This window comes from Equus caballus, chromosome 13 (assembly GCF_041296265.1).
Source record: "Equus caballus isolate H_3958 breed thoroughbred chromosome 13, TB-T2T, whole genome shotgun sequence".
NCBI lineage: Eukaryota > Metazoa > Chordata > Mammalia > Perissodactyla > Equidae > Equus > Equus caballus.
Window position 1 is genome coordinate 30,279,595 of NC_091696.1, and position 21,169 is coordinate 30,300,763.

The following is a 21,169-nucleotide window of genomic DNA, read 5'->3' on the forward strand; positions in this document are numbered from 1 at the left end:
TCTATTAGTTACTTCTTTCGTTCCCCCGCCTCCTGCTGTCACTCGCCCCCTCAATTGGTCTTATAAGCCTCCGCCTTCTTCGTTTCCTCTTTCCAAATTACCCACCCACTTCCCACCGCAGACCCTACCCACCCTTCCAACGATTGGCAGAAACCCGGTTCCCTCTCTCCTATTATTCGTCCAAGCCTTCTGACGAGGCGGGAGAAAAAAGGAGCGCGATGGGGCGGCCCGCGCGCAGGCGTAAAACGCCGAAACGCAGTCCGCTTAGCCGGCGCTGGGGCATGTGCGCAGGCGCGAGATTCGCTGCTCGCCCTAAGCTGGAGGGAGGGGGCGGCGGCGAGAGAGCGCGAGAGGTGAGAGGGCGCGAGCGAGACCCCGGCGCTTGGCGCCCCAGGCCCCTGCCCCGCCTCCGCGCGCCCGGCAGCCGCTCGTGCGCCGCCTGTGGCCCCGGCGCGCGCCGGGCCGCGCCCTTCGCCCTCTCCCCTTCCTGGGCGGGCGGCGCGGAGCGGCCTGAGGGGCGGCGCCTTCTGCGGCCGCCCCGGCGGGGGGATGTGAGGGCCGGCCCGCGGCCATGGAGACGGGCCCGGCGCCCCTGGTGGCCCCGCCGCGCCGTCATGGCGCCCCCGCGGCCCCCTCGCCTCCACCTCGCGGCTCCCGGGCTGGGCCCGTCGTGGTGGTGGCTTCGGGGCCGCCAGTGACCACGGCCACTTCGGCCCCGGTCACCCTCGTGGCCCCCGGGGAGGCGCAGCCCGCCTGGGTACCGGAATCGACCCAGACCTCGGACCCGGCCCCAGCCCCTGCCCCGACGGTTACAGGCAGCACGGTGGTGGTGCTGACTCTGGAGGCCTCACACGAAGCCCCGAGGGCGCCGGTCTCCCCCGGCCCGGAGCCCCTCGTGCCCGCGGCAATGGCAGGAGCCGAGAGGTCGATGGCTCTGGCCCCAGAGGCAGACTCTCCGAAGACGAGGGAGGCTAGAACCTCACCCGCCTCTGGACCAGGTACCCCCACCGGGACTCCCACCAGGACCCTTTCCAGAACGACTCCTGGGGCCCTCTCCGCCAAACCCCCGCTTGCCCCCAAGCCGGGAACCACAGTGGCCTCAGGAATGACTGCACGTGCTGCAGCAGTGACAACAGGACAGGTGACAAGTGGACATGGAGCTGCAGCAACCACATCAGCATCAACAGAACAGGCTCCAGAGGACCCCTCGGGGCCTGGTACAGGCCCTCCAGGGACATGTGAGCCTCTGGTGGCGGTCGTGACGGTGACCCCCGCCCAGGAGCCTGCTGAAAACTCTCAGGACTTAGGCTCCACGTCCAGCCTAGGACCGGGCATCTCTGGGCCTCGAGGGCAGGCCCCGGACACTCTGAGCTACTTGGACTCCGTGAGCCTCATGTCTGGGACCTTGGAGTCCTTGGCGGATGATGTGAGCTCCATGGGCTCAGACTCGGAGATAAATGGGCTGGCCCTGCGCAAGACTGACAAGTATGGCTTCCTTGGGGGCAGCCAGTATTCAGGCAGCCTGTGAGTATCCAGTGGGCACCCAGTGGGACTGCTTCAGGAAAGCAGATGTTGGGGGAGGGGGTATTGATACACCTTGCCCAGACTCTGGCAGCCCAGCCCCCTCTAAGGATCCGGAGGGTGATTAGCATGAGTGAGATTCTTGGCGACCCCCATCATGCCTAGAGCATCCTGAGGTGTCTGTGGCACTTGAATGTTAGTGAAAGTTTCAAACCAGGTGTCAGGTGTTCTGAGTTTGAGTCTAAGCCTTGCCTGTGGTGTGTTTATGTGCGCTTGAGGTAGTGTCTTCCCCATTTCTGTGCCTCAGATTCCTTGTCTATGAAGTGAAAGGTTGAATGAGATGATTGCCATCGTACCAGCTCTTCGATGTGAAGCTCCAGCTATGGGCAGGATATGCAGGAGGGTTGGCTGGGCAGGGGTTCTGGTAGAGATCTTTGGTACCTTGGGGGAAAGAGTCTGGGAGGGATGCAGGCATCTCCCCTCCACCATAGCCCTAGGTCTGATGGGGTGGTGGGGTGGGGAAGGCTGGTTGATGGAGGGGAGACCCTGAAGGCTGGGCCCCTCTGCGAAACAAAGAAGGGCAGTCTTATGTTTTCACTGAAGGAAAGGGGGTGGGGGAGGCCTCTTCACCATTTCCTCATCTCCCTGGCCTGGCTTACTCTTTCCTAGTTCCCTCCAGGGGCCTGAGTCACTCCTGAGGTGGGGGTGTGATCTTCTTTGACTTCTTCCTTTTCTCTCTCTGGATCCTGCCCATGGTTCCTGTACCCTTTAATCTGCTGGTCAGTTCAGCCAACAGCATCACCTGAGCACCCAGGTGCCGGGTCCTGTGTTGGGTGCTAAGGATGACATAGTTGTTTCAAGGCGCTCATCATCCCGAGGGAGAAACAAATCCTTAAACAGTTGATTTTAAGATGTTAGTTAGCTTTAGCCTAGAGATCATCACAGGATTTTGTGATCACCTAGGGAAGAGATCTTTTGCCCAGTCTGAGAATTCAGCTGAAGCTGATCTGTATCGTGAAGAATGAGTAGAATTTAGTCAGGGCTGTGCTTGTTGGGGCGGCGCGGGGGGTGGGGGGACCTGCGTGGTGTTGGGGGGAAGCCCTGTGGGAGGGTATTCTAGGCAGGGTTTATAACCCAACAAAAAATTTGAAAACATTCGAGCACCAACGTTTGTGATCCTATGAGGGGAAGGCAATTGAAGTCTGACGCTGGTGCTTTCCCATGCAGGAAGGATGCATTGTTGTACCCAATTTATAGGTGAAGAAACAGGATTACTGCACTTGAGAGAATTGTCCCCCTCAAATAATCCAGATCTGTGTGACCAACGGCTCTCTCCTCAATACCATGCTACTCTAAGGAACTTGGATTGAATTGGATGTTACTGAGCCCCTCTTGTGTGCCAGGCACCAAGCTGGATGCTATTACTCTGCTTTGTAATTTTGTTCCTCTAAAATCCATCTTCCATGGTGGAGGATCTACTTCTGAGGCAAGGCTGAGTGGGGCACGTTACCTTAAAAGCTTTTAGCGGCTCCTCACTGGCCACAGGAGTAACGTCCCAGTGCTTTTTAGCCTGCATATAGACTCCTTATTACCTGGCTCTGCCAGCCTCTCTGGTTTTCTCTCCCACCACTCCTCACCATGCACTTAACGCTATGATCCTGTTGAACTGATTGTAGTCTCTCCCCCTTCATATTCAGGCTGTCCCACCTGCCAGGAATGCCTTTCTCCCCCTTCTTTTCCTGCTAAGTTCTACTCATGACTCACCTCAGATGCCCCCTCCTCCTGAAAGCCTTCTTTGATATCCACTGCCCCTACTCCAGTTAGGTGCCTTTTCTGTATGTTTTTGTTACTTCATTTCCCGTACCATTTTGCAATTATATCCCCTGCTAGTTTGTGACCTTCTCGAGAGCAGGAAAGGTAGTTTATTCTTTCTAGTCCTTAGTAGAGTTTGGAACTGACTGACGATAGAGATTAATGAGAGATGGTCTCTGTTTAAGGAGCTTCTAGGACAAAACAAACTAATATTTAATGAGCCCTTCCATTTAACAGTCTTTCATACACAGTTTCTCAACAGTCATCTCATAACTTTCTGATGTAGGTGGTGACATCCCTTTTTACAGATAAGGAAGAGACTCAGGTTATCACTTGCCAAGACTCTACAACTTCTAAGGGACAGACTGGGATTTGAGTTCAGGTCTGTCTGGAAACCCAAGCTTGCTCTTCCATTCCACTCACCTCATGGTTCTAGCTCCTTACAAGTAACTGTTTCAAGACTGATGCGGCATCTTGAGTGTGAAGCTCTGACAGATCAGTGGGCACACAGTTCAAGGAAAGCTTCATTTGCCTGGGAATCTGGGGTGATTTCAGGGAGGAGGAGGTAGAGGGACATGCAGATGGCCCAAGGGATCTCAAGAGTCTAATAGGAAATTCAGATGGTTGCTTCTAAGGAGACAGAGAAGTATATTTGTTCCGTATTTTATTTTATGGATAATAATTGCTATTACTTACTGAGCCCCTGGTATATGTTATCTCATATAACCTCTCAGGTAGATGTTGTTTTTCTCGCCATCTTACAGATGAGGAAATTGAGGCTTAGTGGAATTAAGTGACTTGCCCAAGGTCATGCAATGAATAAGTGGTAAGGCTAGAACTTGGATCCAGGTCTAATGCAGACTGTGGCTTTTAAATATTCTGTACTGTCTCCCCAAACGTGTGTCAGAAATGGGATTCGAACACACCTCTGTATAGAAATCCAATATGAGAACACAAGCTCTGTACACAGATTCCTTCCAAAGAGAAGTCCTTTCAGTGTGATGAACTAGGGCCTTGGATGGCCAAGTGGCCAGACATCTGATGTGTGGTAGCTCACAAAATGCTTTTATGTCAGTCTCATTTGAGCCTGGGGAGGTTGCTTGCCTCAGTTCCCCCAGCAATCCAGGTTTTATTTTGCTGCTACTGACCCCTTCCATGCTCCCTCCATCCTTCAGAGAGAGCTCCATTCCTGTGGATGTGGCTCGGCAGCGGGAGCTCAAGTGGCTGGAGATGTTCAGTAACTGGGATAAGTGGCTGTCACGGCGTTTCCAGAAGGTTTGAAAAGGCTGAGTGGTGGGCAAGGCAGGGCAATGGACACGGGGGGAGGGGGGGAGGGGGGAAGGGTGGGCTCATGTGCTCCAGGGAAGCCCAGGAGCACGAGAGTATCTGCTTTCTGGACCGTGTTGGGGGCAGGTGGTACATGGGCCTGGGGGGAAGAGTAGCTTGAGAGATAGAAGGCCACACCAGGTCCAGTGGAGTGAAGCCTCTGAGATTTGGGAGGAGTGTCCCAGGGAGCCTGAGGACTGCTCGGGAGAGCTTGGAGGCTGTGCCAACCCCTGAAGCTGTCCTTGCCTGCCACTCTGCCTTAGGTGAAGCTGCGCTGCCGGAAGGGGATCCCCTCCTCCCTCAGAGCCAAGGCCTGGCAGTACCTGTCCAATAGCAAGGAACTTCTGGAGCAAAACCCGGGCAAGTTTGAGGTGCGTCCAGAATGTGGGGGCATGTGACAGTGTCTGTGTGAAAGGTGTCATCAATTTCCCCAGATCTGGAGATAATCCCTGCTGTCCCACTGCAGGAGCTGGAACGGGCTCCGGGGGACCCCAAGTGGCTGGATGTGATTGAGAAGGACCTGCACCGCCAGTTCCCTTTCCATGAGATGTTTGCTGCTCGAGGAGGGCATGGGTGAGGTGGCCTGACCATGTGGGTCAGTCAGCAAACATTTGTTGAAGGCTCCAGTTGGATACAGGACTGGGTTGAAAGCAGTTCTTGCCCTCTAGGCCTTCTAGAAGAGTGGTCCTTAATGGATTGAGTGTCAAGCCATATTGAAGAAAGTGTCCTGGTGGGGAGACTCTGACTCCGGGTGGGGAGTGAGTTGGGCTGTTGGGAAGGGGGAAGGGGAGGCACATCAAGGGCTCATTGAAGAGGTTGCATTTGAACTGGGTTTTGAAGGATAGATGGGAGCAGAGCAAGGGGCAGGTTTTTTTCTGGCTGGGGGTTTATATGAGCTGTGTCTGGGCAGTGGGGTTGGGTAGAGATGTGGCTGGAAAAGCAGTTTAGGGCCAGGTCACCAAGGGCCCTTAAATGCTGTTCCAAAGCACTTGGATTTTTGTTCTGTATGCCAGGCTTCCTCAAGGTGTAGAGATACCGCTCCCTAGTAGTATGCAAGATGGTGGTTCTTAGATGAACATTTTTTATCAATAAGTTCATCCTTTCAGCAAATATTTATTGAGTATCTGCTATCTGCCTGGCACTTTTCTAGTCACAGATAACAGCAGTGAACAAAAGACAAAACTCCTGTCCTTGTGAGGCTTATTATATTCTAGTGGGAATAGACAATAAATAAAATAAAGGAAGGTATGTTGCATGTGAAATGATGGTAAGTATTAAAGAGGAGTTTAAAGCAAGAAAGGGGAATAGAGAATGTGAGTGGAGATGGGTTATAAGTGACCTGATCTGACTTGTGTTTTAAAAGGAACATTCTGGCTGCTGTGCTGAGAATAGACTCTAAGGAGACAGGAGCAGAAGCAGAGAGACCAGTCAGGAGACTCTTTCCATAATCCAGGAGAGGGATGATGATAGATAGACCAGGATGGTAGCAGTGGAACTATGGGGAAAAGCGGTTGGATTCTGGATATACTTTGAAGGTAGAGCCAAAAGGATTTGCCAATGGATTAGATGTGGAGTGTGAGAGAGAGGAGTTAAGGGTGACTCTTAAGGTTCTTGGCCTGAGAAACTAGAAGAATGTAGTTGCTATGTACTGATACAGATGGGGAAAACTGGAGGAAAAGTAGGTTTGGGGAGTATATCAGGAGCTCAGTTTTGGATCATGAGTTCGAAATGCTTAATGGACATCCAGATGGAGATGTCAAGTAAGTTGAATGTAAGATATAAACAAGTCTGGATTTCGAGGAGAGGTTTAAACTGGAGATAAATTGGAAATGGAGAATTGTCAGCCTCTAGATGGGACTAAATCTCACCCGTGGGACTGGATGAGGTCATCAAGGCAGTAAGTGTAGATATGAAAGGAGACTCAAATATTGAGCTTGCAGCTCCAGCATTTCAAGAATGGGAAGATGAGAAGGAACCAGTAAAGGAGGCTGGAAGGAAAAGCTAGAGAGGTAGAAGGAAAACAAGGAGATTGTGATTCCAGGAAGCAAAGCAAAGAGGGGTTTCAGGATCAGCTGTACGAAATGCTGCTGATGGGTCAAGTCAAATCTGCAAATTGATCTCTGGACTTAGCATTGTGGAGGTCATTGGTGACTTAGGTAAAAGCAATTTTGTGTGGAGCAGTGGGTTAAAGCCTGACTGGAGAATGGGAGGAAAAACCTTGAAGACAGTGAGTGTATACTCCGGAGGAGTTTTACTGAATAGGTAGGGAAAGAAATGGTGTGGTATTTGGAGGGGAAAGTGGGGTCAAGAGACTTTTTTAAGCTAGAGGAAATAACAGATGTTGGTTTGCCAATGAGAATGATCTAGTAGAGAGAGAAAAATTGATGATGCAGGAGAGATGGGAAGGTTGCTGGAGTGATAACCTGTGTAAGTGAGAGGTGATGGGATCAAGTGCCCAGGTGGAAAGGCTGTGGTTGGCCAGGATCACAGACAGTTCACCATAGCAATGGGAGAAGGCAGGCGCACAGAAGCAGGCAGGTGGGTGAATGTAGCTTGAGAGCTTGTAGAAGTTACATGTTTATTTTAATATGTATTTGGTAAAATAACTAGTATATGAAACCTGTCATTTTGTGGATGCTCTTGCAAAGTGGAGAAAAAATATTAAGTAAATAATAGTAGGGGTGGTATATAGCACAAATGAAGATCACACTTCAATGTCTGAATTTTGGGAAACACTATTATAAGCACGGTCAGGAGTATGTGGGTGACTGGAGGCAGGGAGAGGATCTGGGAGGTCAGAACTATTTTCTGGGTAAGAGATGAAGGTCTGAGCTGTGAAGTGACTGTGGAGGTGGAGAGAGGAAACAGACATGAATGAAAATCAGGATGTGGTATTGATAAGACTTGGTGATTAGCTATGGGGAGTGAAGGAAGACACTCGGTTTATTGATATGAGGCTGAGTGGATGGAATTCCCAGACACAACGACAGGGCCCCCCTCAAGGAAGAGGAGCAGGTGTAGGGCAGAGATTTTATTCTTTTGGGTGAAGAGACAAGAGAAAGGTCTGAGGAACAGCTGGCTTCCCAAGCCTTCACCAAGAACAAGGGCCCTTGGACATGCTTGGGGGGAACTGACAAAATCCAGTGAGACAGATAAGGCAGGCCCTGCCCTGGGAGAGCTCCTGCTCTGGGGTGATAAAAGTATTCAGACAGTGTTAGAGGAGGGCTGATGCTGTGGATATTGAATGCTTCCTGGAGAAGAGGACCTTCAAGGTTTATGAGATGGTGGCAGATGAAGGAGGGAGAGAGCACACAGCCTTTGGGAATGGGTAGGGAGCATGTGGGGTGTGCTGGCAAGGGTGGAATACTGGAGCCTCGAATGCTTTGATTATGGTGTGAGTCTTTGGCTTAAGCTTGATAGGCAGGACTGGGAAGGTGGATGGAGGTGTGTGGTGGTAAAGCTCTGAGGTTAATCTGGGACTGGATCTGGGAGGGGTCTGAGCTGGGGCTGGGGCGGGGTGCAGGTTTAGTTTGGGTCAGAGAACTCCCACCTCCTGTGACTGCCCTCATGGTCTTTCCCAATACCCACAGGCAACAGGACCTGTATCGAATCCTGAAGGCCTACACTATCTACCGGCCTGACGAGGGCTACTGCCAGGCCCAGGCCCCAGTGGCTGCAGTGCTGCTCATGCACATGCCTGCTGAGGTCAGCAGACTCTGGTCCTGGTTGGGGAGGGGCTGGGAAGATCTTGGCCTACACTGGTGATGGGGGAGCTCTCTGCTTACTGTTTCTCAGGCCTCATCCCTCCTTTCTTGTTCTTGCCTTTCTCAGCAAGCCTTTTGGTGCCTGGTGCAAATCTGCGACAAGTACCTCCCCGGTTACTACAGTGCAGGGCTGGTGAGTGTCTAGAGACTGGGTGCAACTGGGGCAGTGACTTTTACCCAAGGTCCTTGTCCTGCCCAATCCTGTGTCCTTCTGTCCCTCTCCTCTGGGCCTCTCCCACTGAGGTGAGGATCCCCTACCAGGGCCATTTCTATCCCAGGTGGGTACAGCAGGCATCTTTTCATGGCTCGTCCCATTTCCAGGAGGCCATTCAGCTGGATGGAGAGATCTTTTTTGCACTGTTGCGCCGGGCCTCCCCACTAGCACATCGGCACCTGCGGCGGCAACGCATTGACCCCGTGCTCTACATGACAGAATGGTTCATGTGCATCTTTGCCCGCACCCTGCCCTGGGCTTCAGTGCTGCGTGTCTGGGATATGTTCTTCTGTGAAGGTACTTCTGTAGCCATTCAGGCCGTGAGGGGACTGGGGTTTCCATGCGGGCTGCTAGAGGGTGGCCCCCTGACACTGTTGGGCCTTGGCTTCACTGTAAGCCGGCTGGGGGGCTAGAGAAACTGAGGTCTGGTCTTGGCTCTGCCACCAACCCAGAGTCTGCTCTCCCTCCCCGGAACCTGAAACCCATGGCAGCTCATTTCCCTTCTTGGGGCCTCAGTTTCCTCATCTGTAAAGTTGGCAGTAGACAGGGATGACAGCTATGAGTCCCTTCTAAATGGGACCGGCTGAGATCTCAGGCCTGGTCACCCATGCTGTCTTCTCTCTGATCCTGCAGGCGTCAAGATCATCTTCCGGGTGGCCCTGGTGCTGCTGCGGCACACGCTGGGCTCAGTGGAGAAGCTGCGCTCCTGCCAAGGCATGTATGAAACCATGGAGCAGCTGCGCAACCTGCCCCAACAGTGCATGCAGGAGGACTTCCTGGTGCATGAGGTAGGCTCTGGCCTTAGCACACTTCACACCTGCTTCAGCCCATCCCCATCCCCATCCTCATCTTCATTCTGGTACTCATTTCTTCTCCATCTAGGTGACCACCCTCCCAGTGACAGAAGCACTGATTGAGCGAGAGAATGCAGCCCAGCTCAAGAAGTGGCGGGAGACCCGAGGGGAGCTGCAATATCGACCCTCACGGCGACTACATGGCTCCCGGGCCATCCATGAGGAGCGCCGGAGGCAGCAGCCACCCCTTGGCCCCTCCTCCAGCCTCCTTAGCCTCCCTGGTCTCAAGAGCCGTGGCTCCCGGGCAGCTGGAGGGGCCCCCTCCCCACCTCCTCCTGCCCGCAGGGCCAGTGCTGGGCCTGCCCCAGGGCCTGTGGTCACTGCTGAGGGACTGCATCCATCCCTTCCTTCGCCTACTGGCAATAGCACCCCACTGGGTCCCAGCAAGGAGACTCGGAGGCAGGAGAAGGAGCGGCAGAAACAGGAAAAGGAACGTGAGAAGGAGCGGCAGAAACAGGAGAAAGAGCGGGAGAAACAGGAGAAGGAACGGCAGAAGCAGGAGAAGGAGCGGCAGAAGCAAGAGAAGGAGCGACAGAAGCAAGAGAAGAAGGCCCAAGGCAGGAAGCTTTCGCTGCGTCGAAAGGCAGATGGGTCCCCCGCCCCCCAGGATGGTGGGGACAGGTCCTTGGCATCTGAGGCCCGGCAGGATGCTTACTTCTGACCTCTGCCCTGGGGCTGGACTGCATGGCCCCCTTCCTCCCTCAGCCAAGAGCAGGCCTGGCCTGGGGTGCTGCCTTCAGCTCCCTTGCCATGCTGTCCGTCTTTCTGAGGGGAGTGGCTTGATTCCCCATCTCCTTGCCAGCTGCTGATCCCTGCACAGCCAGGACAGTTGGAGTGCATGGGGCAGCTGCATTTCCCTGGGGCAGCCGTGAACAAGTCTAGAGCCCCTCACCTCCAGTTAGGCCCAGCTTGGGTCTCTGTCACTCCTGCCCCAATTCCCTCTGGGGTCCCTTCCCAGGTGCTGTCCTGATTGGCCTTTTGTCACTACAGGGTGACTCTTGGCTATGGGTGTCAGCAGTTTTCAGATTCTCACACTCCAGTTTGCTCCTCTTACCCATGAAGTGGAGCTGGGTTCCTTTTTCCCTTCTTCAGTCCTGCCTGTCTCCCCCACTTCCTGGCTGGGGGCTAAGGCTCTCCTCATTCTATTTTTGACATCTCTGTGTTATTGATATACAGAGGACCTGGTTGGCCCAGGGTGGGGGTGCTCATTTTATCTTCTGTCCTTTGGTTCTCCTGCAGTGTTCTTGCACTCTGGTTTATTTAAGGGGGGACATGCACTGGAACAGGAAATGTCCCTCACTTCCCACCCACCACCCTCCTTGCTCTCCTTCCTCTTCACCCACCTTCCTCTGTATTCTCAGGCCTCCCCTGCTTTGTCTCACCAGGGTCCTCACCTTTCACCTATTCCCTTCCAACCCTCCAGCCTCTTATCTGGGTAAGGGGCCTGAGCTCCAGGGGGTGGAACCCAATGTTTACATTCTCTTCTGTCTCTGCCCCCACCCTGTGTGGCGCTTTGAGGAACCAGAAAAGAACCTGCTGTTGTACCTGGGCCTGTCTCCTGCTTTGTTATTTGATGACAGGGGTTAGAATAAGGACTAGGGAGGGACAGAGTGAGCCAGAACCTGGGTGTCTACTGAAGCAGCTGGCTGGTCTTGGCAGGTAGGTGCCTCTTGACCTTTGATCCATCTCTCAGTCACTCATCAACAAACAATGGTTAGGCTCCTGCTTCACCTTTACCTGGGATCTGCTGCCTCCATTGTTACTGGCCTGGAATCCTCTGCACACCACCTGCAGTGCCCGGAACTCCTTCCCAAAACGCTCGTGCAACTCCTGGAAGCCGGAGGGGCACTCAGGGTGGCTAGAAAGCCATAGTCCTCTGTGAGTGAGCTGGGCTCTTGGCCAGCAGCCTGGCACAGCTCCTGGTATTGGGCCTCCAGGGCAGGTAGCAGCACAGCCAGCTGCCTCCAGCTCACCACTTGGAGCCAGGCTCCAAGTTCTTCCTGATTTTTTGCTGTTTGTAGACCCGCCCACCTTCTGTGCCCTCTACCCTGGGAGTCAGGATGGTAAAGGCATAGGGTTCTGTGGCCCCACGGCATGGCTCCACCTGGTAGTTCTCCAAGAGGATGAGGCCTAGGGGTGTGCGGTTTGGTGCTCCAGGTAGAAGAGATTTTCCCGAAGGATGAACGAGCAGTACTGGTAGTGGCATTTCAGGTCCACTCATTTAGCAAGATGCCTTCTTGGTTTGGAGCCTGTGCTCTGTACTCACGGAAGACACTGAGCACAGACTTTCGGTGCAGTTTCATAGTAGTCCAATCTGGGAGGAAATCCTGCGGGCAGTAAAGAGGGGAAGGTCTGTCTTGTTACCCAGGGGATGCCCATGCTGCCCTCCTCTGGCTCCAGTAGGCTCCTCCTGGGCACAGCCTTAGCCTAGTGGGAGTCAGACTCTGTGTCCTCAGGAGCTGGAGGTCCTGTCCCCGCAGCACTGGGACCCACTCCTCCCATCTCCCAACCCCAGCTCTGCCCCTTGCGCCAGATAACCTGGGCAGACGATGCTGGGCTGGGGCCGTTTGCTAAGAGGAAGGCTTTATCCTGCGGCTTTGGTTCAAGAAAGAGAGGCACTGTTGCCCTTCTCCAGGCCTACCTGATGGCACAAGGGGCTTCTGGCCTGGGTAGTGGGCACAGGTATCACTGCCACTCTCCAGTGATGGCTCTTCCCATCTCAGAACTGGGAATCCAGGGGCTTGGCGCGGGGTAAATGACTTTCCCTGGGTCCTAAAGGGAGCTGGTTTCGGAAAGTGTCCCAAGAGCAGTCGGAGGCCTCCAGGCGGGCCATCAGGAGAGCCGGGCTTCCCTCAGGGAGAAGAGCAAGGCGGCACTTCGGACCGGGAGAGGGCACACAACTGGACGCTAAGAGTGGTAAGGGAGGATTTCTGATGAGATGGTGATGGGCGCAGAGCCCTTGGCCAGTCACCTTTGATGACTCAACACTAGAAAGGGAAACTAGAGCAGTAGCCCACTGGTTACTCGGACTTTGCTCCTCCATCGTGACCCGGGGTGTCACTTTAAGTAGAGCGTTCCACTTTCACCCCAGAGCCTCTACTGCTGTAAGAGGGAATCGAAGCCACTTCCGGATACTCCTCTCTTCCGATCGTGGTCTAGACGTTCACACGTCCCCTCTTCTCGCCATTGTGGCCCCACACGGGTCACGTCACTTCTGGGAGGGAGGTGTTTCTTCGCCCACCACCCCGGCTCATCGCGCACTTCCGCCCGCTCTTCCAGTTAGTCCTCTAACCCGAGTGAAGCCACTTCCGGCGCCCGCCGCAGTTCTCTTCCGGGTGATGGCGGTGGGTGGCCCGGATGTAGCCCTGGTGAAAGCATCTTTCCTTTTGTTACCCCGCCTCCCGTGGATCCTTAGGTGAGCGCGTACCGGTGGCTCTGCTGCCTCCCTGGTTTGTACACATAGCCAGGGACAGTTAGGAGTCACCCCGTGGAGTTGGGAATTCGGCATGGGGAGGAGCAGGGCGAACAGGGCGCCAGGTCCTGCGTCCGCCCGGGCCCCGCGGGCTCTGAGGGAGCCGGGAGTAGAGAAGTGGGTGTCGCCCGGCGGAGCCCCGTCGCGCCCAGGACTGCGGCGTCCGGAAATGGGGATAGTCACGTGGGGGAGCCTGTCTCCTTTCGTCAGGGGTCGGGGCGCCCATGGGGAGCTCTTGCGCGCGTCCGCCTCTCCTTCCCCTCCCCAGCAACTCTTTCACATGGCAAAACAAGTCCCGGGAGCCTCCTGACTGCTAACATCCCTTTTGGCCCCTGATTCTGTGCTTCCTCCCCTCTCAAACTGGATATAGTACCAGGTGAAATATCTCTTGTGCTAGGGGCCCTCTCTCGGTGAGTATCCTAGCCCAGTTCCCTTAATCTGCTCCCTTTCCCTCGGCTCAGCTTGGGGAAGGCCCCTCTGTCCAGTCATGCCAAAGAGGAAAGTGACCTTCCAAGGCGTGGGAGATGAGGATGATGAGGATGAAATCGGTGTCCCTAAGAAGAAGGTGAGGGGGCTAGACTCCTGCGTTCTGGGGAGAGAAAATGAGGGGAGAAAAAAGGAACTAGAAACCAGAAGAAGAAAAAAGCTGGAGGAACAAAGAAAGGGTGGAAAAGGCTAGCTTTTCTGTGTTCTCTGAGAAATGGGTTTGGAGGATTTTCAGTTTCAGTCCAGATGCTAGACTGTTTTGAGGAATAGCCACTAACGTGCATCTCTCGACTTGCTGGCTCCTGCTCACAGCTGGTGGACCCTGTGGCTGGGGCAGGGGGTCCTGGGAGCCGCTTCAAAGGCAAACACTCTTTGGACAGCGATGAGGAGGAGGATGAGGAGGAAGGTTCCAGCAAATATGACATCCTGGCCTCAGAGGATGTGGAAGGTGAGCTGTACCCAAGAATTGACTCTCTGCTGAAGGAACAAATGGGAGTTTTGGAGGATATGTGGTGAGGGAGGCTCCTCTTTTTTGCATGCCTAGCGTGGGACACCTGTGTCTTTGATGCAGGTCAGGAAGCAGCCACACTCTCCAGTGAGGGAGGTGTGCGGATCACACCCTTCAACCTGCAGGAAGAGATGGAGGAAGGCCACTTTGATGCTGATGGCAACTACTTCCTGAACCGGGATGCTCAGATCCGAGATAGCTGGCTGGACAACATTGACTGGGTGTGGCCCAGGGGCTGGCATGGCTGGGGCCTGGAGGCAGCAAGTGTGCTGGCCTTGCGTTCTGCTGGCAGTTTGTAGGAAATAAATCCTCCTATTCTCACATTACAGGTGAAGATCAGGGAGCGGCCACCTGATCAGCACCCACTGTCAGACTCAGAGGAAGAGGACAGCCTGGGCCAGACACCAATGAGTGCCCAAGCTCTCCTGGAGGGCCTTTTGGAGCTGCTGTTGCCAAGGGAGACGGTGGCTGGGGCACTGAGGCGTCTAGGGGCCCGAGGAGGAAGCAAAGGGGGCAGCAAAGGGCCTGGGCGGCCCAGTTCCCCCCAGCGCCTGGACCGGCTGTCTGGGTTGGCTGACCAGATGGTGGCCCGGGGCAACCTTGGTGTATATCAGGAGACAAGGGAACGGTTGGCCATGCGGCTGAAGGCATTGGGGTGCTGGACCCAGGGAGCCCCTGACCCCACACCCCCACCCTCTCTTGACATGTTTGCTGAGGAAGTGGCAGAGGAAGAGCTGGAGACCCCAACCACTGCCCAGAGAGGAGGTAAGGTTGAAGGGCCGAGGAAGGGTGTTGTGGGCAGGGGGCAGGGCACTTAAGGCCCAAATGGCTTTGCCTCTTATCTTAGAAGCAGAGTCGCCTGGAGATGGTCTGGTGGATGTGATGTGGGAGTATAAGTGGGAGAACACAGGGGATGCTGAGCTGTACGGGCCGTTCACCAGCACCCAGATGCAGGTAAGCCCCTTCTACTTTGTTCGGCCTCTTCTTTCCCTCCCTTATGCTGTCAGTTCTCTCCCAGCTCTGCCCTCTCTTCCTGTAGACCTGGGTGAATGAAGGCTACTTCCCGGATGGTGTTTATTGCCGGAAGCTGGACCCGCCCGGTGGACAGTTCTACAACTCCAAACGTATTGACTTTGATCTCTACACCTGAGCCTGCTGAGGGCCCGGTTTGGTGGCCCCTTCTTTCCTGGACCCTGTGGAGGAGGCCCCACGTGCCTCAGGCAGTGAGGATATTGGGGGCCACTTTTCAGTCAATTTTCCTTTCCCAATAAAAGCCTTTAGTTGTGTATTATGGCCTTGGCTGTGCTGAGGGCCAAAAGCCACAACCTTCTTCACAGCTCCCGTGGACTCACCTCCATCCTTGAGTGTTTCCTCGTGAAGTTCCTCCTTGGGAGTTTCTGTTCCTTTGAACCACTTCACCTTTGTTTACTGCCTATGGGCAGAGCCAGGGCTGTCAGGTGGCCTGTGGTCTCTCCACCTGGACTCTGCTCGTCATCTAAAAATCCTTCAATTCACCTGAGGTTCTCCGATATCCTCTGGGGGTTCCTGTGTTGCTATTCTGAGGTCTTTAGACTTTTAGGACCTTAGAGTCTCTTTCTTTGCAGCCAGTACAGCATAGAGCCCCGGAAATGGAGATTTTAGGCCTGGAAGGGCTGGGACATCTGTTAGGGGTAAGCAGGAAGCCTGCTGTTCACTACCTCTCCACTGTCTCTAGCTCTTTCAGTGAAGTGCAGACTCAGCGTTAGCACTTGAAGGATCCTCCAAGGCCACCTGGGCTAACCATGCATTGAACAGGCACAGAGAGGGGCAGTGCCTCGCTGGAGGTCACACAGTGAATCAGAGGGCTGGCCCAGACCCAATGGGCTCCCTTCCCAGACCTTTCTTGGCACCAGGCCTTTTCTGCCTGGCTTTTGAGGCCCTGAAGCTTAGATTTCTTGGCTCCCACAGTGTGCCTGGCACAGAGTTAGTGCATTGAGGGAACTGAGGTAACTGGGCTGGTCCCCTTCCAGGAATTCAGAGTCTGGTGGCAATTGGCAGGGAGACAGACAGGTATAATTGTATAGTCTGGACCTAACGCTCCCCTACCTCCCACCAGTGCTGCTGCCAGTATGCCTCTCCTCACTGGCACCAAGTTAAGTTCATTCTTCCACTTTCCCATCTTGGCTGTCCCTTGGAATCTCGTGGGGAGCTGTAAAATTACTCCTCAGAAATTCCAAATGAATTGGTCTAGATAGTGGCCTGGTGGTTGGGTCTTTTAAAAACCCCCAAGTGTTTCCAGTGTGTGGCCAGGTGGAGAACCACTGGGCCTGACTCCCATGACTGAGGTTCTACCTGGGGAGAGGGGCTGCTTCCTGGACATTGCTGTGGTAGCAGAGCTGAGCATGTATGTGGCCAGGGCTCTGGGGAAGTCTGTTTGTTATAGGAGCCAGAGCTGTGGGACACATGGGAGCGCCAGAGTGGAAGGAGCCAGGCTGGGAACTAGGAAAGACTTGGGGGCAGGGTGGGGATATTTGATTCTCTGTGAGGTCTCCCACCTTATGTATAATTAGGCCCACTCTAGTGCTAGTCCAGACCTGGTTTTCATTGATTCTTAAGATGCCTTCGGTTGTTAAGATATCTTACTTTGTGTGTCACTAAGAAAGAAAAGCCCACCAATTACAAATATAAGATGTCATTGATTAAAAGGTACAACATTCTGATTTCAGAAATGTTCAGCACTGAAAAGCAGATCTCTTAGGACCAGTAAAATACAGTGTTCACCTTTGTGTCTGCAGTGACTGACTCATGGGAGGTGCCTCGTGTTTGTTGAATAGATGGAAGCCAAGGGGGCAGTTCCCCTGCATGTCCCATAGGCACCCCAGGTTCCACCTATCCAAAGCTGACCTCACTTTCTCATAGTCTCCTGTGTTCATCTCCCTCATGGTACCCTGTGTGTGCAGAGTAATGGCCCCCAAAGACGTCCATGTCCTCAACCTCAGAACCTGTGAATATGTGACCTTACATGGCAAAAGAGACTTCACAGATGGGATTAAATCAATGATTTTGAGATGGTGGGATCATCCTGGATTATTGAGGTAGGCCCAATGTAATCACAAGGATCCTATAAAGTAAAAGGGAGTCAAGAGGGTCAAAGTGAGAGAGGGAGGTGAAGATGTTGCTGTTGGCTTTGAAGATAGAAGAAAGGGCCATGTCCCGGGGAATGCAGTGGCCTGTAGAAGCTGGGAAAAGCAAAAAACTGATTCTTCCCAGAGCCTCCAGAAAGAAATGCAGGCTCACTGAGGATTTTAGCCCAGTGAAAATCATTTTGGACTTCTGACCTCTAGAGCGTTAAGATAATAAAGTGTTGTTTGAAGCCACTAAGTTTATGGTCATTTGTTAACAGCCCCAATAGGAAACTAACACGGACCCCATCCAGCTGAATGCCTCTCCCCCTCATGAACATCATTAAGTTCTCTGCATGTGGCCATGTCCCCATCTCAAGTCCCTATCAGCATTTAACTCCCTTGCCTTTTCTTAAGCTGTATGTATATATATGTGTATGTACATGTATATAATTTTTATTAAGTAAGCTTTTTGTGTTTTACAATAGTTCTGTAGATTTGCAGAAAACTTACAAAACTAGTCCAGAGAATTCACCCAGTTTCCCCTATTGTCAGCATCTTTCAGTGGTACATTCATTACAGCTAAAAAGCAATATTATACTGTTTTTAAGCAGCTTTATTGAGATATAACCCACCAGTGGTTTTCAGTGCGGCCATCACTACAATCTAATTTTAGAACATTTTTGTCTATCCTAAAAGAAACTCTACCCGTTAGCAGTCCCTCCCTGTTGCTCCCCAGCCCCCCTTACCTTCCAGACTCTGGCAACCACTAACCTCCTCCCTGGCTCTGTAGATTTGCCATTTCTGGGCATTTCGTACAAATGGAATCGTAACGATATGTGCTCTTTTGTGTCTTATGTGTCTGCTTCTACTTCGCATGTTTTCAAGATTCATCCATGTAACATGTAGCAATACTTTATTCTTTTTTGTTGTTGAGTAATATTCCATTGTATGGATACATGGTGTATTACTATTAACTAAACCTCATACTTTATTTGGATTTTACTAATTTTTCCCTAATGTCCTTTTCATGTTTCAGAATCCCTTCTAGAATACTACATTACATTTAATTGTCATGTCTCCTTACCTTCCTTGGTTTCTCAGACTTGTTTTTGCTGACCTTCACAGTTTTGAGAAGTACTGGTTGGGTATTTAGTAAAATATTCCTAAAATTTGGGCTCGTTTGGTATTTTTCTCATCATTAGATTTGGACTATATGTGTTTGGGAGGAAGACCACAGAGGTGAAGTCCTTTGCCTTTTGCTGAAAACCTTTAATGGCTCCCCGTTGCCCTTAAGATAAAATGCAAAAGCTTGAAGCTGACTGAGAAGGTCTTCCGTGGGCCAGTCTGAGCCAGCCCCTTCAGCTCCACGTCTGCCTTGCTTTCCTTTTCGCTTCTGTCTCCCTACTCCAGGCTCCACCCTGCTCCCAGAACAGGGCAGATCATTGCTCTTCTCCAGGGCTGGCCAGTGATGCCTTTCTCTCTTTTCCGTCTATCTGGGAAAGACCAATTAACGGATCTGTTGTGACTTGGCTGTAGGCCTCCCTTTTCCTAAACTCTTCCTCACCCCCACTCCCAGCTTCCAGGCTGGTCATCGTTTCTTCCGGTGCCCAATAGCACCGATGTCTGACACACCTGGAGCAGTTTCTCCTGGATCTGTCTCCATCAGTTAGCCGGAGGCAGGGGATCAGTGTTGATGAATGAGTAGGGAATGAGCCAATTTTTTCCTGTTCCTGTGTGTCAGGGGGACAATCCCTTCCTGAGCCAGACTGGAAACTGGGGGCCTGTGGGGCTGTTTCTCTTTGCTGCCCCAGAAGGGGTGAGGTGTGACCTGGATGGGCAGCATACAGTTGTCTAGACCCAAGAGTCTCTCAGAGGGCGGGGCTGAGGGTCATTAGAGTCTTTCTAACTCCTGGGGGTGTCACTGAGCCAGGGGAAAATTTATAGAAGGGGCCCGAGGACAAAGCTGCAGATGTCATCACTGCATCCAGGATACCAGACCCTCTGAAATGCAGCCTCTTGCCTTTGGCAGGCCATTTTCCAGAAGAGAAGCAGGAGTGGGGAAGGGGAGTCTGGGCGCTCCTGGTTGAGGGCTGGGGTGCCACACTCTGCCCTGGACATCTGGTGGGGTCCTGGGGGAGACGAGGAATGTGGGGGAGCCCAGAAAGGGGTCAAAATAAATGAAGGGTCAGGCTCCACAAAGCCTGTGGACTTTGGGGGTGTCTTATGCCTTTGACACATCTGCTGCCCCTTGCAGACCCACCCAGCTGGCTTGATGACTCTTTGCGTAGTCACTAAACCCCAGACTCCCAGGCAGCGGGCAGACCTGAGACTGGCAGCTTGCTTTCCACTCTCTTCCAGCCAGAACCAAGCTGGAACCCTGCAGATGTCCAGCTCTTCCTGATGCTGAGACTCAAGAGGAATTTCATGCAAGTGAATTTAGAAGCAGATGTTTTGTTCAGGGCCCAAGACAGGATAATGTTCAAGTCAGTAGTTATTTCAGAACAACCCATGGAGGCCGGGCTGCCCTTTGGTCCTTTTCAGCCCTTCCCCAAGGTCAAGGGTGTGCTCTTCAGTGGTAGGTTCCGTGGCTCCCAGACCACCTCAGCCTCCTCTGGGTGTCTGTCCCAGCACACATCTCCAGTTGGCTGGCTGCAGGCTGCTGCTACCCTGTCCCTACCAGACCCCTGTTCTCCAAGAGGCTTGTCTGGCCCAGCCTGCCCTTTATGTAAACCACTTCTATCTGCATAAACACTGCGAGTGACAAGCCTGTAACATCCAGCTGCAAACGCTGATGCTGTTTGAGATTTGTTCCGGCAGCCTCTGGTTTTCCTGTTCTGATGCTATCATCCTTGCTCTCACTTTCCTGTTCCCCACCCACTACCTGACATATCTCTGCCCTGCTGCTCTCAGTGGTGTCAGGCTCTACAGCTCCAAGGCCCGGTTTTGGACAGATTTCTCTGTCTCAATCTCTTCATACTTGCTTGGAAACAATGTGAGCATTTACCTTCTGGCCTAAGGCACTGCTGCCTCTTATTAGCCTAGTCTTCCCAGGCTTAAGACATAGTACCCTCTCTATTTGACAAAGAGAAGAGGAGGCAACTGGAATGTCTTAAGTATCTAAACAAGTTAAGAATGTTATGTTTAATTTTCCAGACTACCTACTATTTCGTTACATATTTTCTCCATTTTGCTGATGAGAAAAACGAGGCTGAGAGGTGAGGCAAAGTAACCTGCCCAATGTCACACAGCTTGAAAGTTGTAAAGTCAGGATTTGAACCCAGGTCTGTGTGGTTCTAAAGTCCAGCCAGAATTTTTGGTGAAATGTCTGTTACTACTTTTGCCTATTTTTAAAATTGGGTCTTATTATTGAGTTGTGAGAGAACTTTATACATTCCAGATACAAGTCTTTTGTCAGATGCATATTTTGCAAATATTTTCTCTCAGGCTGTAGCTTGTCTTTTCGTTTTTTTAAATCAGCGTATTTCGAAGAGCAAAAGTTTTAAATTTAGAGGCCAGTCTGGTGGTACAGCAGTTTTCTCACGTTCTGCTTCGGCAGCCCAGGGTTTGCTGGTGCACATCCCGGGTGTGGACCTATGCGTCGCTTGTCAAGCCATGCTGTGGCAGGCATCCTACATATAAAGTAGCAGAAGATGGGCATGGATGTTAGCTCAGGGCCAGTCTTCCTCAGTGAAAAAGAAGAGGATTGGAGGCAGATGTTAGATTAGGGCTAATTGTGCCCCCCTGAAAAAAAGTTTTAAATTTTAATCAAGTTCAATTTGTTGATTATTATAGTTTGTACTTTTTGTGTCCTACTTAAGAAAGCTTCATCAAACCCAGGATGACTAAGATTTCCTATGTTTTCTTCCAGAAGTTTTATAGTTTTAGCTCTAACATTTGGGTGTATGATACATTCAAGTCAGCTTTTGTATACAATTCACTTTTTTTGTATATGGCTATCCAATTGTTTCAGCATCATTTGTTGGGAAGATTATCCTTTCCCCCATCAAATTGCCTTGCCACCTTTGCCAAACATCAACTGACCACATATATGTTCCTCTATTTCTTCTTTTTTTAAAAGTTTTTAAAAAATTAATTAATTAATTAATCT

At 52.3% G+C, this 21,169-nt stretch overlaps 2 protein-coding genes and 1 long non-coding RNA gene across 6 annotated transcripts; 2 read left to right on the plus strand and 1 right to left on the minus strand.

Annotated features, from left to right (window-relative positions):
• The first annotated feature begins 270 nt into the window (after nt 1-270).
• Nucleotides 271-11,040, plus strand: TBC1D10B (TBC1 domain family member 10B). Its single transcript, XM_014730018.3, has 9 exons — nt 271-1,524; nt 4,509-4,608; nt 4,923-5,030; nt 5,126-5,232; nt 8,250-8,364; nt 8,491-8,556; nt 8,745-8,934; nt 9,271-9,425; nt 9,520-11,040. Exons 1-9 carry the CDS (start codon nt 572-574, stop codon nt 10,150-10,152), a joined length of 2,427 nt encoding a protein of 808 aa, XP_014585504.2. The 5' UTR covers nt 271-571; the 3' UTR covers nt 10,153-11,040.
• LOC111767510 (uncharacterized) lies at nt 11,031-12,789 on the minus strand. The gene is made up of 2 exons (XR_002799226.2): nt 12,133-12,789; nt 11,031-11,818 (listed from the first exon to the last, which is right to left on the minus strand). It is a non-coding gene; the product is annotated as an uncharacterized lncRNA (long non-coding RNA).
• On the plus strand, nt 12,272-17,313 carry CD2BP2 (CD2 cytoplasmic tail binding protein 2). Of its 4 annotated transcripts, XM_001501545.6 has the most exons (8): nt 12,319-12,407; nt 12,771-12,906; nt 13,425-13,528; nt 13,762-13,897; nt 14,021-14,178; nt 14,287-14,722; nt 14,805-14,911; nt 14,997-17,313. In XM_001501545.6, the coding sequence occupies exons 3-8, from the start codon at nt 13,451-13,453 to the stop codon at nt 15,105-15,107; spliced, it is 1,026 nt and encodes a 341-aa protein (XP_001501595.1). In that variant the 5' UTR covers nt 12,319-12,407; nt 12,771-12,906; nt 13,425-13,450; the 3' UTR covers nt 15,108-17,313. The 4 variants fall into 4 exon arrangements, with proteins under 4 accessions (XP_070088036.1, XP_001501595.1, XP_005598835.1 ...); XM_070231935.1 differs by lacking the exon at nt 12,771-12,906 and having other exon boundaries at nt 12,272-12,407; XM_005598778.4 differs by lacking the exon at nt 12,319-12,407 and having other exon boundaries at nt 12,838-13,339.
• The last annotated feature ends 3,856 nt before the right edge of the window (nt 17,314-21,169 follow it).